General features: G+C 40.8%; 1 protein-coding gene across 3 annotated transcripts in view; it reads left to right on the plus strand.

Moving 5' to 3' along the window:
- Positions 1 to 7673: 7673 nt before the first annotated feature.
- The window catches only part of DSE (dermatan sulfate epimerase), a 73918-nt gene continuing 61583 nt past the window's right edge, over positions 7674 to 20008 (plus strand). The window contains exons 1-2 of one of the 3 annotated variants that reach the window (XM_059082909.2): positions 7674 to 7757; positions 9667 to 9764. In XM_059082909.2, the coding sequence (XP_058938892.1) occupies positions 9686 to 9764 (79 nt within the window). In that variant the 5' untranslated portion in view covers positions 7674 to 7757; positions 9667 to 9685. Of the gene's footprint in view, positions 7758 to 9666; positions 9765 to 10772; positions 10983 to 20008 lie in introns of those variants that run through there. The other 2 variants (XM_059082910.2, XM_059082912.2) reach the window with 2 other exon arrangements.

Below are 20008 nucleotides of genomic sequence, written 5' to 3' on the forward strand. Positions count from 1 at the left end.
TCCTATATAGAGCAAATAACTATTAATACTTAGCAAATACAGTTTAATCCTGAACTATGAAGTTCAGAAGCTTTATGGCTTCCAGAGAATGACATCTGACAAATCATGGACCTACAAAAGTTAGTACTATTCTTTCACACTCAGAATAGAAACTCTGTAATACAGATCTTTCATTTCAATACAGTATAGATAACAGGTGATGTGGTTAAGTGGAAACAGCTGGGCGTTTTGCGCTATTATTACAAATCAGAACTCTATAATACTTCCTTTTCACTGCAAGCATTTGTTAATCTCAGCTCATCTGTGGTTCTAAGTGTTGGTTTAGTTTGCTTTTTTCATAAAATGGTGTCTCTTGACTTGTGAGGCAAGATCTCTTAGGTTAAATTGCTAGGTCATGGTCATTCTTACTGGTATCCAATAAAAGCAAAAGTAATACGGCAGCATTGTTTTCAAACAATTCTCCAGCAAATTATGTTTTACTTATAAACTTGCCTATAGAGAAGGAATATTGTCATGTATCTGCATGTGGAAAGGAAGTTACGTATTGACATGTTTTTTAATATTTCATTTGTAGTTTTCCTGTTAATGTTTTTACTTGTTGAAAGATGCAGAAAATATTTGAAAGCTAATTTTTGAAGGACTTGTAAACAAAGGTGACACCATTATCCCACTTTTAATAGAGCATGAATTTTTGAGTGGATGTACCAATTTAGTAATAATTCCCCCAGGTGCTTTGTGAGCATTAGTATGGATATTTAACATGTCCATATGTTTGAAAATGTTGCCCCCTTGGCCTCATCAGAACAGAATTATAATTAAGCCAAATGCTCAAATACTATTCTTAATAACTCTTCTATTAAACCCCAATATTATTAGGAAGATTATTAGTTTTTATTGGTTAGCTACTTGTTCCTCTCTGATGAATTTGAAGTTTTTAAATAATTCATGTACCTGAAGAGAAATGACAGTACTTTAGGGGGTTGTGTTTTTCTACTTTTATGTGCTAACTTTTGTGCTGACAGTATTACAATTAAATTCACTGGTCAGAGCTCTGGTGATTTGAGCTATTTTAAAATGTCACTTTTCTACAGCTCTTATTGTATATTTTGGGGGTAAATGGCATACAATTTTTATCCTTGAGCCATATATATCCTGGTTTCAAAACAGATTTTAAAATTATATAAGTTTATATATATAAACTTATATTTGAATATAAGTTTTAATACTAAGAAATACCCATATTTCCTTTATTTATATGGCTGAATAAACTTTTTGAGATTTACAAAATAATCACATTATGTTTGTTTTTTTAGAATTACCCCTGGACTCTAAATTTGTAAGATTCTTTTAAAATATCTCATAAACATCTGGCTACTATCCAAACCCTCATTTAGTTTTATACAGTGGAAAGACATTTGACCATCAAGTAGATCTTTGATTTTTATGAAGAATAAAGGACCATATATATAGCAAAATAGTACTATCAAAATAGCAATTCTCAAAAACGTTCCTGTTTATTGCATCATATAATCAAGTGATTAGTGAAGAGGCTAACAAATGTGTTTGTATCTGAAACTACAAAATAGAAAGAGCTATCTGATCACCCTCATTTTGATGTACATTATCTAGATTATGTATATTACATATATCATATATATGTGTATATGTCATTGTATTAAAATCCACACCAGTTTAGAACAGAAAAGACCCTAAGAGACCTTCTACACCAGAGGTTCTCAGATTGGAGTCACCTGCAGAGCTTTAAATTGCCTAGAGGGCTTCCCTGGTGGCGCAGTGGTTGAGCATCTGCCTGCTCATGCAGGGGACATGGGTTCGTATCCCGGTCCGGGAGAATCCCACGTGCTGCGGAGCGGCTGGGCCCGTGAGCCATGGCCGCTGAACCTGCGCGTCTGGAGCCTGTGCTCCGCAACGGGAGAGGCCACAACGGTGAGAGGCCCATGTACCGCAAAAAAAATAAATAAATAAAAATAAATAAAAGAAATCATTAAAAAAAAATAAAAAAATTTTAAAAAATTGCCTAGAGTGAGCATCCTGTAACAAATTGAAATTTCTGGGATTGGGCCCCAGGTATCAAATGTTTAAAAATTCCCCAGGTGATTCAATGTGCAGCCTAGTGTAAGAACAAGCGGTCTAGGCCAGTAATCCTCAAACTCACTGTGCATAAGAACCACCTGTAGAGTTGGTTAAAACATAGATTCCTGGTCCTTACTCCCAGAGTCTGGGCTTGGAGCTGACATTTTTTAAAAATCCCATGATCACTGGGGGATGGGCGGGGTAGGGATAAATTGGAAGATTGGGATTGACACATACACACTACTATTGATATATGTAAAATAGGTAACTAATAAAGACCTACTGTATAGCACAGGGAAATCTACTCAATACTGTGCAATGGCCTGTATGGGAAAAGAATCTAAAAGAGAGTGGATATATGTATATGTATAACAGATTCACTCTGCTATACAACTGAAACTAACACAACATTGTAAATCAACTATACCCCAATAAAATAATTTTAAAAATTAAAAAAAATCCCAAGTTCTATGTATTGAATTGTTTCTCCCCCGCTAACCCTAATTTATATGTTGAAGCCCTAACCCCCGATATGACTGTATTTGGAGACAGGGCTTTTAGGAGGTAAAGCTATATGAAGTCGTAAGGATGGGGTGATAATCCAATAGGACTGGTGGTCTTAAAAGAAGAGGAAGAGGGCTTCCCTGGTGGCGCAGTGGTTGAGAGTCCGCCTGCCGATGCAGGGGACGCGGGTTCGTGCCCCGGTCCGGGAAGATCCCACATGCTGCTGAGCGGCTGGGCCCGTGAGCCATGGCCGCTGAGCCTGAGCGTCCGGAGCCTGTGCTCCGCAATGGGAGAGGCCACAGCAGTGAGAGGCCCGCAAAAAAAAAAAAAAAAAAAAAAAAAAGAAGAGGAAGAGAGAAAGAGATATGTTTCTCTCTCTACATGTGCATGCACGACGGAAAGGCTATGTGAGGTTACAGCAAGAAGACAGGAGACAGGAAGAGAGCTCTCACCAGAAACCAAATCAGCTGGCACCTTGATCTTGGACTCTCCAGGGTTCAGAACTTTGAGAAATAAATTTCTGTTGTTTAAGCCACCCAGTCTCTGGTATTTTGTTGTGGCAGCCCAGGCTGACTAATATACCAAGTAATGCTGATGCTAGTAGTCCATGGACCACATTTTGAGTAACACTAGTCTAGGCCACATACCCCAGAAACTTTTTAAATTTGTCTGAGGGTAGTGCAGGTCGTCATTATTTTTTTAACATTTCCTGGGTGACTTTAGTGTATAGACAGGATTGAGAACCACAGATCAAGACCAGTTTCTTCAACTTATGACTACGATGCTGAGACTCAAACAGGTTAAGTGATTTGCCCAAGTTACTATGTATGCTATTGCTGAATTTTGCAAATTTATAGGAGAAAAAAAGAATTTCTTCACACAGCTGGTATTTGAAAGACACAGTCCAAGAACCCAGCACTCTCAGTTTCCAGTATTAACCCATTCATTTTTCCCCAAACAACATTAAAATTTGTTTAATTCTGGCAGATTCATTTTAAGTGCCTTTTCCATTATAGTACAATCCAAGAATGTTGTAGTCTGTGACCTTTGTCTGCTTCATAACAGTTGTTTTTGTTGCAACACGCTTAAAGACTAAATAGAAAGTGATATTTTATATATATACATATACATGTATGAGTATACATGTGGCTGACCTTCACACCACAGTATTAATTTGCTCACCATGAACAGAAACACTGCTGTCTAGCATTATGCTTCTTGTATAATAGCAGGAAACTTAGAAAATTGATTCATGCAATAGAAAGATGAAAATTTAAGACTTTTGAATGCCTTAAAAATCCCAAGTATAAATGAGGATAAATGACCAAGATGGGTAGAAGTTTACTGAAATTTCACCTCAAGGACAGGAGCTTGTTTGGTAAGTATGTGGTGCTGAGCTTACTTTGCCCATAACTCGGTGGAAAATTATATCACAAGTAATATACACCGTCAAGTTTAACAATGATAAAGGAAACGTGCTATCCTGTGTACATTTTGAGTAGGCATTTGATTTTCCCTAAAATAAGGCTTATTTCTCCTTATACATTGACCTTTTGTTAATGGAAAAAAATGCATCTTGACATTTTTAAATAAATTGCCACAGTTCATGTAAAATATGAGAATCTCAAAAGAGGTTAGTTGTACTTTCTTGGCCAGTGATGCAGCATGGAGAAGTGGGAGAAAGGAAGCTTGGCTAGAAACCAAGAGGACTGACTTCTCGTCTCTACCAGTAATTAATAGCAGGAACTGTAACAACCACCACCTATGTTAACCTCAGTTTCTTTGTAAAAGGAAAGGGTTGGTATTATTCCAAATTTCTTTTTACCTTTCTTCATAGATCATAAGTGCCTCTAAAGAATGCTATGTCTGTTAGACTGTACTTGGGCTTTTAAATTTTGTTTCCATTTCTCCACAAAGAGTAAAAATGGCCACTCAAAAATTGCACCATTTTAAAAAGTCATAAAAATTAAAACACAGAAGAAGAAGCAGCCTGTATTATTTGGAATTAGGTTAGAAAAAGATAATGAAAAATGCCATTGGATCACATACTTAGGTTTAATATCAGCAAACTGTCAATTATTCCTTATCTAAAAGATACTATAAATGCAAAGCAGACAAGATTTTCATTGCCTAATACAGTTAATCTCACCAGTAGAAGAAAAGGCCTGAATAGCCTGGCTATTGGAATTCATTATTTGTAATACTTGGGCAGCAGAAATGTGAAATGTAACCTTATAATCTGAAAGCAACTTCACTAGTTCAGCCATTACTAAAATCAAGCAATACTTCCCCAAACTGCATATCCAACAAAAGTATTTAGAAATAAATATATTAATGAACTGATATAAATGAAAACCAATCTTCACAATATTTTATATTGTTATTAAACCAGTACAAGTGTGGCAAATAAACCTATCATCTAAATCTAATGCTTCATTTGATTCAAGTGCCCATTGAGTAATACTCCTGTAGACCAGTGGTTCCCAAGCTTTCTATACATTGGAATCACAGGGCTTTAAACACCCTGTTATTATGCTTTGATTGGTACAGGCTACATACAGCCTGGGCATCAGAAGTTCTAAAATCCCACAGGTTGTTCTAAAGTACAGCAAAGTTTGGGAACCACTGCTATGGAGTATTGGTTCTAACTTTGGCTACATACTGGAACCATCTGGCATCTTACAAAGAATATGGGATGTCTGGACTTCATCCTAGAAAGAATTAAATAAGAATTTCTGAGAGTAAGCCTGAGCATTGGTGTGTTTTAGTCACTCCCCCAGGTGACGCTAATATGCAGCCTTAGGGTTAGGGTTTCTACTACAGAGTACTGCCTGAATAACTCCTTATGGCCTCCCAAATACATGAGCATAAAGTCTCATAAGGTTTGGCTTCCAAACTAGTGCAAACCTGGCATGAACTCAACTACTTTCAGCAGGGCTGTGAGTGGGGTGTATGAAGAGAGAAGTCGGGCTATTTCTTGAAATAACAGACCATAACAATACACGGACATTTGGCTGTCAGATTCCTGGACCATGAACCTGTCCTCAGAAACTTCTTAACACAATTCTTCCCTAGTTGTACTTTTCTGGGAAAAGCCAGAGTTTGGTAAAAAGAGGAGAATTAAGTACAACCCAAGCACCTGAATCACCCAATTAAAAACACCTCAATAAATATTTATTTTCTAAATTCCTCAGTGATGTCCAGATTTCTTTACAATTCTCAAAAGCCATGTTTAAGAAAAATACTAAATGCTTAAAAATTTGAGCCATTCCATAACTCTGAGTAAAGAACAAACTTCTAATTTCATCCATTCATGTGGCAAAAATTAATAATAATTTTTGTAATTTCAGAGAATAGTGTTATAGTTTGGTAGGTATAAGGGACACCTTGGGTAGTTGTATGGTTAGGCCATTCAAGATGACTGTTCTCCGGCTCCCTGTACATCTCCTGCTGGACCAGTCCCTGCTTCTCTCATACAACGATCCAACCTCCTAATTATAGGGCTTAATTAGTGCCTGTAACTGATGAGCCCACCTGATGTCAATTCCACCTATAAATAGTAGCCTCCTCCCTTGAGTAGAGAAGATTGTTGCCATGTTGTCTGTTGTAGGCAGTGGGGTGTCCCTGCAGGACATTTTGCTTAAGATCCCCTGTCCAATATACCATTGATGTCTCTGTCACTGTTTCCAAGCTCTTTCTGTGGTCTCCAGGCTGGGCAACTAGGAGGCTTGCAGGCCTGCAGGGTGCAGCCCAACAGTAGTTTAAGTCAGGGGATATGTAAAAATCATCAATTTCAAAAGTCAATGGAGCATGAATGGAGGATAACTTTCATCTGAGACCAGGACACTCAGACTGTAAGTGGGGCTTTAGATATGAGAAGTTAGTATGGGCCAAGTGGTTTAATGGAAAGAGCCTGGATTTGATAACAGAAAACTTAATCATATGTGGTCTGAGCCATTACATCTTGGGAATTTCACTTCAACTTTCTGAGCCTCTGTTTCCTCATCAGTCAAATGAACATAGTGATACTGACATCAGTGCCTGTGAGGATAAAATGAGACACACGTGGAAGTGCCTGGCACACTTAATGATCTGTTAAAAGATTGTGAGGCCAGGAAATATGTATCTGAATAATTATATGTAAATGCCTCAAATTGTGACTGAGGGTGGAGGGTTGCAACTCAATCATGATTAAGAATGTAGGTAAATGTTTCCGTTCGTATTAATGATGAAAGCTAAGTTCAGGAAGCTTGAATCATCTGGAGATGAAGCACTAGCAGCAGAACAGTCTAGGCAGTGGCAAGGAGCAGGTCAGCACTGGAAGAGTCAGGGAGGTGACAGGCCTGAGAAAGGAAGGTTGGAGAAGTTGGTGGTGGATGTCTGGCCAGGGCTGAATGCCCGGAGATGGCAGGGGAAGCTGCAGGATATCATCACTGAGGAAGTTAGTACAAGTATTGAGCAATAGGGTTTGAGCAAACCAAAATGATCACACCTCTTCGGTCGCTCGAGGATGTATCTTTTAGATGTAGGGTAAGGTGGTTTTATGAATAGACTAATTTGGTCTGAGGGGGGAAAATAAGGCTTTGCAAGGATTGAAGCAGGTATACAGTCATGGACCAGCTGGCTGGTTAGTAAAACCTAAGGGGCAAATTTGAGTTTAATGACTTAAACAAGAGAACAGAAACCATATACTCGTAACAGCCCTGTAAGATTGGGGTTCATTAGGCTAGAGCCCAAAATAAACTAAGGACAACAACAACAAAAATACACTTTGTAAGATCATAGAAGGGATATACCTACTTAAGGTAAATGGATGATAAACCAGAACTAACTCCCTTTTTTCTTCCCTATCATGGAAAAAATAACCCTTCAACTTGAAAGAGTAAAATGTACTTTGCAATAGTTAATTGAAAACTAAGATAGGTGAAGAACTCGTAAGAAAACCTAGCTCTCTAAAGCTTAACTTCTCTTGCCTAGAAAAGTTACATCGCAGCAAGGAGAGTTTACAAATAAGAACTTGCATCTAGAATCAGCATCAGAGATGAACACTGGGAATGAACAAATGGAGTTCCAGTTTTCAAAGAAAAGAAGCAGCTCGATTCCTGAAACCAAGACAAGGAGCTTGTCACCTGAGCAAAATGAATAAACCTATGATTAAGGTAATATCTGGGCTCTTAGAAAAGGAAGAAATTCAGACGTTAACAAGAATTCACAAGTAGTCATTTCCTTTTTTGGACTATGTTGTAACACCATACAGCAAGGACATCTAATAGACAAAGCACATCTGCTGTTTGGGGCTGTATCTGGGGGAAGAGGTCACTTTTCCCTAGTCCCTCAGCCTGGGAAATGATGGTTTACTTTAATTTCTACAAAGATGTCACGTACCCATGTGCATTAGCTGCTCTGGGACAAGGGAAGAAAATATTAAGTAACATGAGGTTCCTCCACTGATGAGAATATTCATCAACAGCATGCTAATTCAGTGTCAGCAGTGGAAAGCATCTGAGAATGAGAACTTGAATGTTGACATGGCATACAGACTGAATTTGCAGAACACGTGAAGCTGGGACATAGAATTACTCAGTTACATCTGTGATACATAACATGTCAATAAGCTAAAAGAAGAGGCCTAACTTAACATGTGATTCTATTAAATTTTATTGTGCTAAGTGTTGAACAAACTATAATGGGTGTGGCTCGGGAAGAAGTGTTTTGGAGTGGGTGTGAAAAAGACATTACTACTTCAGAATTTTAGTAGATTGTAACATAGGAGTCAATAGGGTAATATTGCTGCCGTAATAGTTCCTAGGATTTACTTGGGGGGAAATACAGTAATTAGAACAAAGTCGTTAAACATCTGTGTTATTTGAATAAAACCTTGAACTCAATTTTGGGGATCAGATTTTGAGAGGAACAGTGGCAAAGTAAACCACCTTCCAAGGGCTTTCAGAAAAGCTGATGGAGTTGGTAGGTATCCAGACAAATTGAAGCACTCTCCTGTGGAATTAATGCTAAATGCATCCTAGAAGACCCCAGAGGGCAGGATTGCAGATCTTTGAGTCCTACTATTTTGGGGGGCATTTGCAAGAGGTGGATGTTATACAGAAGCAGATTTCCAGGTCAATTTATAGCAAAACTGGGGGCAAAGGAGAATATAAGACAGTGGGTACTGTCTCCTTTGAAGATTTTTTTTTTTTTTTTTTATTGCGGTACGCGGGCCTCTCACCGCTGTGGCCTCTCCCGTTGCGGAGCACAGGCTCCGGACGCGCAGGCTCAGCGGCCATGGCTCACGAGCCCAGCCGCTCTCCTTTGAAGATTTCTTAATACTGGTTGCACATCCTGATCATCTGGGAATAGATTTTAAAATGCTGATGCTTACATGTTAGCCCTAGAGATTCTGATTTATTGGTCTGGTGTGGGGTCCCCACTAAAAAGTATTTTATCAAAGCTCCCCTGCTGATTTAATGTTCTAGGTTGGAGAACCACTAAGTTAGATGACTACCTATCTAGAGTTTAAATAAATCAAACCAGATGCTTTTTCTAAGGTCTCTTCCCAATTTGAGAAGGTAAGTGTAAATTAACATTTATGGGTTACATACCACAGCTAGACACTTTCACAATGAATCTTCTCTAATAATTGGATTAATATATGTAAATCTCTTAGCACAGTATCTGGCATGTAGTAACTCAAATATTCGATATTTTTATTGTATCCTCTCTGTAACTGTTCGATAGAGGTATTATCTCTCTACATTACAGATGAGAAGACGGAGGCTCTAAGGTTAGTTTTCCAAGGACCCTCGTAGTAAATTGCAAAATGAGGATTTAAACCAGATTAAACTAGTTTTAAGTTCTAGAGCCCCTTATCTCCTCTACAGTCCACCTCTAAAATATCTGGAAGTTTATGCAAATTAGTGGTTTACTTCAGTGAACATTTAAAATATTTTAAGAAAACCACTTCCTCTTGACCATTTTGTAAGGAATTTCTCTCCAAATGCAATTTCTGAAAAAAAGAAGCATAAAAGTCGACATCCACATTTCTTTCTAACGTGGGAAACTACTCTGTAGGTCTTGAGATCCTCTGAGGATGGGAAAACGGATGGAGGTGGCCCTTCAGAACTCAAACAAAGCACGGGAGAAGCAAGGGAGAAAAGCACTGCTCTCAGGTAAAACATCTCTAGTACTAAAGAATGGATGAACATCAGTCACTTCTGTACCGCCTAGCTCTGGCAGGTTAATTACAAGCCAAGGCTGAGGAAGCCCTGCGGTGACGGCCCTGGTCTTGTCTGCCACTTTCCTGAGGCCAGTTTGGATTAGGCTGTGTGCAATGGCTGCTTGAAGAGAAGGCAGGAAACTTCTCCAAAGGGGCTGTGACTCCTAAGGTTGCAAATCCTCCACCTGAGAAACTCAGACGGATGAGGGGGGTCTCTCTCTCTCTCTTTCTCTTCTCATCCACCCAGACCTAGGAGATAAGGTAAATTAAATTTCCTCTTGTGCGTCGCATATATCAAATGTTCTGTTCCTGACCCTTTACCTTTGATTAACATCCGTTCAGTTTGCAGGGTTCAGTGCTTTTGGCTTTCCTGTATTTTGTTAGTACGGTTAAGGCGAGGACTGCTTCTAAATAGGTGATTTCCACCCTTCTGTCTGAGAAGGGAGTAAAACCGAATTCGGGAGAAATGGAGGGATAACAATTTTGGAAAAGGCGAGGGTAGTGGGTAACAGCCTCGGTAGTAAAGTTCTCAACGTTGGAGGAAAACGGTTTGCTCTCCCGGAGCTCTATGGAAGCATCAGCTCCTCCCCTCGGGCCTCCAAAAGTACCCTTCGCTTGGGGGCGATTCTAGAGCTGAACCCGAAGCGCGTGGGGTCATTAGAAACTAGAGCAAGTTGAAGCCAAAGAGGCCTGGCAGGGTAGGGGTGCGCAGAGTCGGGGCCCGAGTGGAGGGGAAGGCCGAGAGCCGCGAGTCCTGGGAGAGGCGGAGGAAGAGAAAGCGGGGCGGGCCGGAGGTCGGGGTCCGGCGGCGGGAAGGGGTCCCCGTTTCTCCCTCCCCGTCCTCGCCTCCCGGGGCGCTGGTGACGTTGCGGTTTCCTCCTCCCTGCAGCTGAGCCTCAGCGCCCGCCGCGTCCCGCCCTCCTCCCCTTTCGCCCACACCCCACCCGCCCGCGCCGGCCCGGCTCGCAGTAGCGCCGCCCGAGGCTGCAGCGGCGCATCCTGTGGCGCGGCGCCCACCCGCACCCATGGCGCGGCGGGCGCGCTGAGGGCTCGGCTCCGAGGGCGCCGGGGGCCCGGGCGCCCTGGAGTGAGGGGGGCCAGGAAGGGGTTCCGGAGCCTGGGCCCAAGCTGGGAGGCGACGCCCGAGAGGACGAAGCCGCGGCAGGGAGCGGTAAGCGGAGGGGCGCGCAAGTGGTGGGCAGGGGCGCGCGATGGGCGCCGCTCTGGGCCCCGCGCGGCGCAACTTTCTTCCGGAGATTCGGGCGGGTGGCGGGGCGCCGGCGGGAGGCAGGCGAAGAGCCACGTCCCCCGCCGGGCGCCGAGCGCCGCGAGCTGCGCGCCCGAGCCCGGTTCCTGGACTCCTGGAGGGCGCGCGAGGCGTGAAGACGGTGCCGTGGGTTTCCCCGGCGGCGGGGCAACTTTTAGTCTCTTCCCAGCCCTCGAGCGCCCAGCGCAGAGCCGGGCGCACCATGAGAACTCAGATCACTTTCGGTGCGTCGGGTCCGGCCGGCCCAGCAGCGATTTCCTGGACGGCCGGGGGGCTCCGGCTTCCCTCTCTGCCCGGTAGCCTGGCACAGCTTCGCGCCCTCCTTTCCCTGCATCTCCCCGTTAATTGGGGTGGTAGTGGTCGTGGGTGCCGATCCTGGCGCTGGCAGCCCGCCTCTGCGATTGTGGAAGCAGGGCAGGCACGTCCCGAGCCGCCCCCAGACGCTGGATTCCAGAGCAGCCCGGCTCCGCAGACACTTGGAGAAATTGTTGGTAAACCTCACTCCGTGGCAGCCCCTGGTGGTAGGGTGGGGCTGGGGCCTGCTTGACTCACAGGCTGGGAAGCTCTGTGAGCAATGCCACATGGGCTCAAGATCTGTCGCGGCTGGAATCTGAGCTAAGTTTGTGACCCGAGAACTTTCTCATTTTCGCTGCTCATTTGAGGCATCGGCCTCTGCTTAGGCTGGCGGGCATTAGAGCTGAAACCGAATCCATTGCTTAAAAAAAAGTAGGTGAGCCTCCTTTACCTGGAATTCCTTAGATCAGGAAATGCCACTTTTAATTTCTGGGAATCTCCGTGTTATAAAGTTTCTTAACACATTTTTTCATTAATCATGGCTTAGTTAATGTTACATTAAATTTGAGAAGGGACGTTCTCACTGAGAAATAGTTTCAAAATAGTTTTTTTTTTCAGTATTTTTCACATTATAGACTTAACCTTTCAGGAACTTCCTTTAATTCAGTTTTTAAAAATTTCTCAATAAATGATAACCCATATGAAATGAAATATTATGTGTAATGTTTTATTATTATTATTATTTTAATTAATTTATTTTATTTTTGGTTGTGTTGGGTCTAAGTTGCTGCACGCAGGCTTTCTCTAGTTGCGAGCAGGGGCTACTCTCCCTTGCGGTGCATGGGCTTCTCATTGTGGTGGCTTCTCGTTGCAGAACACGGGTTCTAGGCACGTGGGCTCAGTAGTTGTGGCACGCGGGCTCAGTAGTTGTGGCTCGCGGGCTCTAGACCGCAGGCTCAGTAGTTGTGGTGGCCGGGCTTGGTTGCTCCGCGGCATGTGGGATCTTCCCGGACCAGGGCTCAAACCTGTGTCCTCTGCATTGGCTGGCGAATTCTTAACCACTGCACCATCAGGGACGTCCCTATGTGCAATGTTTTATAGAATATTCTGACACTACTTCTAAAATGGGATCCCCAAATTGTTTGTAATGTGCATGGAAAAAATAAAATACAGGATTATCTGAGTATTTGTGTGTCATGTACTACAAGGTCGCATACAGATACGTGTCCTTTTATGAAGTGTGCAGATAAGATGTGTTCTAGTAAAAATGGAGAAGAGAAAATATTGAGTTTGATACCTCCATCATCTAGTGACCCCTCTGTGTGGGTTCAGCAATAAGTGCAAGACAGTGCTGTTTACTTAGGAGACATACAGAGGGATATAAGAAACTGCCCTGGCTCTTCTCAAGCTCTTAAGGTAGAAAGGGAGAAACCATAAATAAGCAGCACCTGAGAGTTTGGGCTTGGGAAGCATCGTTTTTCATTAATTGGTATATGATGTCAGTATTACTGTCATCTAGTTTTAGTTAAATAAAGACAGTGGCCTACATAGTACATTTTTACATTCAGGTTAAGAAGTATCAATAGTACAGTTACCAAGTAAAATGGAATTCTCAAAAAAAAAGAAATGTGGATAAAGAGGGACATTTGCCACAGAATACGGTTTAGGCCATTGTCACTGAGGGGATTATTAGCACCTTCCCGGTCCTGCTGGTAGAAGCTGTTTAAAGTTCCTCCATCTGAGGTTAGGGGCCTGATTATGGAAAGACACTGGGTAAGAAGTTAGCTAGGTTTGCCACATGAGGTCAGGACCATCATTATACCTAACATTTGTGTGTGCATCTACTTTAGTGTTTATAAAATTAGTCCACAAATTAGCTAATTACAGATTTTCAATGATATTTGTTTTCTGGTCCAATATCCCACAGTGCTGCCTTGATCTGGTGGCCATCCAGGAGGGAAAGTTCTTAGCTTCACAGATGTTGCCCTGCCCTTCCCCATACTTCATTATAAAGATTTTTTTTAATCTCTGAAAAAGTGTTTTAAGATCATAGATGAAAATGCATTCTGCAATTAAACAAAAAAAATTTGTTTATACATTTCTTAATATTATTTGTAGCAGAATATTTTGGTATGTATTTCTACTTGCCTTGGATTACACTAAGGCATGAAAGAAATTACATGTTCATGAAAGAAATTACATGATATCTACTCTATTATGATTTCAACAAATGAATGGAGAGGAATAAAGAAAGATACATTTAAATTTTGGTTTTAATATATCAGTATCCTTTGTGTTCCAAAGGGGTAAAGAAACTACTAAAGGACTAGCATTTTGTATTTGCAGCACGTATTAAATATTACTTAAATCATTAGCATGTTTGAGTCCTAGATATAACACATTTTCTTATCCTTTTTTCACCCTCCTCCTCCATTTAAAAAAAAAAAGAAAAGAAATACTGTTATTGTCCTGGGATATGTTTGTGGCAGGCCTTTGAAGACATCAAGAATGTCTGGTCCAGGGAACTCCATCATTATAGTGGATACTTTTATTCCATTTACTGAGAGGGGCTGGATCTTTACTATTATGAAGGAGTGGGTAAGGCAGAGATTCCATGTCTAGCAACCCTTCTGAAATAATGGGTCCAAGCGGAGGGCGGGACAGTTCTTATTACTATATTATAAAATGCCTCTCATCTTGGAATTACATTATCTTCACCTACAGAGATTTGTAGAATAAAACTCTGGTGGTCACCAAATTACCAGTAGGTGTTTGGATGACACAATGTAATCCTCTAAACCTGAGTCAGTGCCCAACATGGGAATTAGGCAAGCGTGTAAGCCCAGAGTGCCAAAAAGAAATTATTTTCCAGTAAAATTCATATGATTAATTAAGGGCAAAATGGAAGTAGAGATTAAAGTCCTAGATTCCAGAGGCACTGATCCATGCTTCTATTTGGTGATAGCAATAATTAGAAGTGGATGAATTTCAAAAAGTCTTGCCGACTCTAATGCCCAACTCTAATAGGAAATTATATTTTAAAAATTAAACTTTGCAAAAAAAAATGGTTCTGATGAACCTAGGGGCAGGACTGGAATAAAGACGCAGAGGTAGAGAATGGACTTGAGGACATGGGGAGGGGGAAGGGTAGGCTGGAATAAAATGAGTAGCATTGACACCTATACACTACCAAATGTAAAATAGATAGTTAGTGGGAAGCAGCTGCCTAGGACAGGGAGATCAGCTCAGTGCTTTTTGACCACCTAGAGGGTGGGATAAGGAGGGTGGGAGGGAGATGCAAGAGGGAGGGGAGATGGGGATATATGTATACGTACGTATAGCTGATTCACTTTGTTATACAGCAGAAACTAATGCACCATTGTAAAGCAATCCTACTCCAAGAAAGATGTTAAAAATCAAACTTTGCATTAAGTGGATAATATTTTTAATTGAAGCAATTTTTTTCTTTAAAGAAAATCTTTCTATATATGTTAGTTAATAAATGTAGTCCCAGGTTCTGACCCATCTAACTTTATTGTTTCACAACTTCTAGTTGCATATGGAAGAGTGGTTTGGTTAGGGGATGGTGGAGAGATATTGCAGGGAAGAATCATACTGGAAAGAAAATTAGAAAGTATTGTGGATGCGATTAAGAGGAGACACTAGCGTTAATAAACTCGTACTTATGAATTCATATACATTTAGACAATTGAAGGAAGAGTCCTTGATAGATCATACAGCTACGTGAATGCTTGCATTTTAAAATTGCCTAGTAATTTAATATTTTTTCAAATCTAATATTCCGATGTTTTAGCCTAGTGGAAATGGAGAGTGGTGAAGAGCAGGTGTCTTATCCCCATTTTAGGGGTGTAGAAATGGAAATACCATGAAAGTAGTACAAGACTTGTCTCTCTTTTTTAAAAAATTTATTTTATTTTTGGCTGCATTGGGTCTTCCCTGTTGCTCGCGGGCTCTCTCTAGTCGTGGCGAGCGGGGGCAACTCTTTATTGCGGTGCACAGGCTTCTCATTGCAGTGGCTTCTCTTTGTTGCTGAGCACGGACTCTAGGCGTGCGGGCTTCAGTAGCTGTGGCATGCGGGCTCTAGAGCGCAGGCTCAGTAGTTGTGGCTCATGGGCTTAGTTGCTCCGCGGCACGTGGGATCTTTCTGGACCAGGGCTCGAACCCGTGTCTTCTGCTTTAGGCAGGCAGATTCTCAACCATTGCGCCACCAGGGAAGACCTGTTGTCTCTCATTTGCAAGTAATTAGTGGTCTATCTTAAACATGAGATTAACCTAAATGGCGTATGTAATTCTACTTTTCTCCTTTATGACCCCACATTCATGTTGTTAAAGACTCTTACATTTCATTTTCCTACAGATCTAATTTATTATCCCGCTTACTACTCATTACTGTCCCTGAACTGTCAGCTTCCTGGAATGCTTATGTGCTTCCCAGGCTTCCGTAAACTGGCTATTTACAGACCCTCTTCCCACAGCTCTCTCCTCTCACTCTGGCTGTCCCTTCTCATCCTCATCAGGATTCCATCCTGGGGCCCCTTCGAATTCCCACAAAACCCTAGGCTCCTCGCTCAGCTCTTGGCTTCAGGTTTTTGGGTGCTTTTTACCAATTGTGTTGCTTCTTTCTGCTTGTCTCAGCAAGCTCCAGCCTGTTGAGGGTGTGGATTTCAGATCCTCTGTCAGATGCCCAGAAGAGTATAAACCTGCAGGAGGTAGACTGTTCAGAGAGTCTGTTGAATATCACAGAAAATAAAAGGAAATGATTTTACTTTGGGAAGAGAAGAAAAGATTGTTGAGGCCATCTGTTTATTTCTTGAACGGAGTGCAGTCCTTAATTCTGAATAACACTATGAATTTTGATGTGTTTTAAGATTACCGCTGAATTTCCTTCTATCTGTTTTGACTCCCTTGGGGTGTTCCATACACATGATCTTGGTAAGTGTTGTCGTCAAATGTTAGTAGGTAATTTCTGGAAGAAGAGAATTTGCTTCTTTAGTAATATGTAGAAGCTATAAGCATCCTGATAATAAGCATGATTTGTTTTGGCATTTTATATGTGAGAATAGTTATAACCATTAGGTAAGTGTAGTCCTGTTTTTAAAAATATAACAAAAGACATGTATGCAGTTAACTCTCAATTACACATATGTGACGTATCCATTGTCGGTTGTGCCCATCTGCTTTGTCCTAGACAGAGTCAGAGAGAGTTTGCAACTGAGTGTATATATGTGTCTGCATGCCAGAAACATTTTTTGGTATTATTTATGGAATTAATAGTGCCTCTCTTCTCCCCAGTTAATGTGGAAAGTAGTAGGATAATCATAGTAAAATTCCTTGTGTGTGTTTAAATTAGTGTACATGATCTTTCAGAAGGAATTGTGTAGGTCCACACTCATTTAAAAAGCTGTCATTTAAATTTTTCCATTTGAAATATTCATTGCATACACAGATGCCATAGGGTTGTGAATGTGTTGATTAAATCAAGGATTTTACATTTTTCTCGTGTGTAACAAACTTAGCTACTAAGCAAAAGGCATTTAATGTGTGCAGATGTTCTACCACAACAAAGTTGAGTCAGCATTTCATAACTCTTAAAAGGAATTTGTAAAGGAAATGGGCTCACCAAGCTTGTGGGTCTGTAATATTTTTATTGATGAAGTACACAAGCAATATACTGGCTTTACGGTGGGAGTCTAATTGCTATTGCAAGAAAAATGGAGATATTTGTTAGCAATTCCTGAAGTGGGAGATAACAACATTAGGTTGGTTATATAAGTCTTCGTGTAAGATGTAGTAACCTGTAGATTATGTTGTGAATCTGGTAGAGATTACTCGTGTAAAGAAATAACAGACTACAAATTGACACCTTCATTTAGAGTAGTCCTTTACATTGACGTATTGAAAGGGTTATTGCATTTCTAAAGTTAGCTTACACCCAGAAAGTTGTGTCAGTGACAAGAAACTCAAGAATTGCATGATAAAAATCATCAAGTAGTTTAAAAATGTTTCATGCGAAGGTGCACTCAACACCCTGACACCAGGTAGAGCAGCAGTAAAGGTGGTCTGGCTGCAGGATCACACCGCTTACCTTCTTTACAGTTGTGACTGTCAGCTTTTCTTCTTGACATGGTGCTCATTTTGTTGTTTGGCTATATCTGAGGACAGACTACAAGTAATGGATTTCTGGAATTCCACAAATTCTGGTTAAGAGCTCTTCTTGGGGCCTTGGCAGTTGAATGATATCATCCTAGGAGGTAAGGATGGGGCCAGGTTCACCAGACCCGTGGATAATCGGGCAGGGGCCAGCTGGATTTAGGAATCACCTGCAGTGTTTACACTGCTCCCAGGGCGGGGGGAATGGGCCTGGCAGGAAGGAAAAAGGAGCCTGAAAGGGAATGTTGAACAGCTGTTTTCCATCTTCCCTGAAGAAAAAGAAGAGGAAATCGCAGTAGAACAGGCATCAAGAGGGATTTATGCTAAATACAGGGAAGTTTTTCTGAATGTTTTAACCTTTAGAATGGATTTATGAAGGAGGCCTTTGAGTTGTTCTCTGTTTAGAGAGGTTTAAGTGAGGTTGTCCAGAAGGGATGTTGGCATTTATCTTCTGGGGTTCTAATTTTATGACCTCTGCTCATCTGGATTTGAAAATCTTAGAAGTTAAAAATGACTTAATTATATGAATGTAGAAGAAATGGTCAGTTTCAGTGTTTGAAATGCGAGTTGTCTTTATAGTTTCTACTTAGCATTTTTATTTATTAGAGCAAAGTATTTGCTAACTGGTTAAATATTGATTCTATATAAGATTGCTTCAACTTTTCATATAGGTAGGTACACATTAGTGTCTGAAAACTCCTCTCCTCTATGCTTAATCTGTTTTCTCCCCAAACAGGTCACTTTTCTCCACATTTCTTTTTTATTTTAGAAAATCTTTAAAAAGGTCTTGGCATCAGACTATGACTATGGTGTTCCATTTGGACTTTCAGTCATATCTTTTACTTTTCTCTGGCCCATTTTTTCTAGTAGAAATAGACTGGCAACAGCGGTCACCTGAATGTATGGGGCATTCATTAGCCATGTGGTCAAAACATAGAGGTTGCCCATGTCCGAAAGAGTCTGGAAACTTCTCTCATATTCCAAACTTCTGACAGCAGTATTTTGGTTCAAAATAATAATAGCATTTATAGAAACAATGTGAACTTTGCTTCATTTTTGTTCAGGAAGATAGACTCTCTAGTAGAATTTTTTTTTCCCTCTCCAGTTTTATTGAGATATAATTGACATACAGCACTGTATAAAAGTCAAAGGTGTACAGCATAATGATTTGACTTACATCATGAAATAAGTTTAGTGAACATCCAGCATCTCATATAGATACAAAATTAAAGAAACAGAAAAAATTTTTTCTATAGTGAGCCAGTTTTTCTACAGTGAAGTAGGAGTTTACAGAAGAGGAAGGGGAGGAGGCCAGAATGATCCTTGCGGTAATGGATTAGAGCTGGAGACGTAAGTGTGAACTCATGTTTAGCTTAATATCAGTACAGATGGTTAAATTTAGAATTGTTTATAGATACATGTATTATATATACATGGTTTAGTATACACGCATGTATTTCCTCACTCTGTCAGCTGCAAAGGACAAGCAGCAATGATACCCTGGTGGTAATGAGCACACCTAGCGCTGAGTTCTTGGTTTTTAAAATCATTCTTCACAAAAGTAACCAGGGCTCCTTAGAGAAATGGCTGATTCTAGGACTGGGCAGGATATATACAAGGTGATTCTGGAGCATCTTGCAGTGGCAGAAAATAAGGAAGTGTTAAAAAACCCCAAAACCAAATTATATTCAAATTTTCTTATCTTTTACCTAATATCCCATTTCTGTTCCAGGATCTCACCCAGGACACCACATTATATTTAGTTACAATATCATGTCTCCTCAGGCTCCTTTTTTTGTGAAAGTTTCTCAGACTTTCCTTGTGTTTGAAGACCTTGACAATTTTAAGGACTGGTCAGGCATTTTTATAATGTCTCTCGAGTGGGATTTGTCTAGTATTTATCTCATTATAATACTGGGGTTTTAGGTTTGGGGGAGGAAGGATATAAAAGTAAAGTGCCATTTTCATCACATTCATATCAAGGGTACAGTTCATAAATATGACTTATCATGGCTGACGTTGACCTTGATCACCCGGCTGAAATAGCGTTTGTCAGGTTTCTCCCTGTAAAGTTATTCTTTTCACCCTTGTCCATACTGTCCTCTTTGGGAGGAAGTCACTATGCACAGTCCACACTTAAGGAGGGGGAGGTCACGCTCCACTTCTGAAAGGGCAGGGTGTCTACACCGAACATTTGGAATTCTTATGCACAAAAGATTTGTCTTTTCTCCCTCTGTATTTATTTATTCAATCATTTTTATATCAGTATGGACTCATGGATATTGTTTTTATACTTTGGGTTGTAATCCAGAACTATTTTATTTATTTTGTTGCTCCGATTGTTTCAGGTTTGGACGTTGGGTACTCTTTTCGTTGGCTCCTTTGTCCCTTTGACATACTGCGATCTAGTAGAATTAATTCGTGGTTTCAGACCAGTTGTGTTTTTTTCTCAGTAAGAAAATTAG

This window comes from Kogia breviceps, chromosome 13, assembly GCF_026419965.1.
Source record: "Kogia breviceps isolate mKogBre1 chromosome 13, mKogBre1 haplotype 1, whole genome shotgun sequence".
NCBI lineage: Eukaryota > Metazoa > Chordata > Mammalia > Artiodactyla > Physeteridae > Kogia > Kogia breviceps.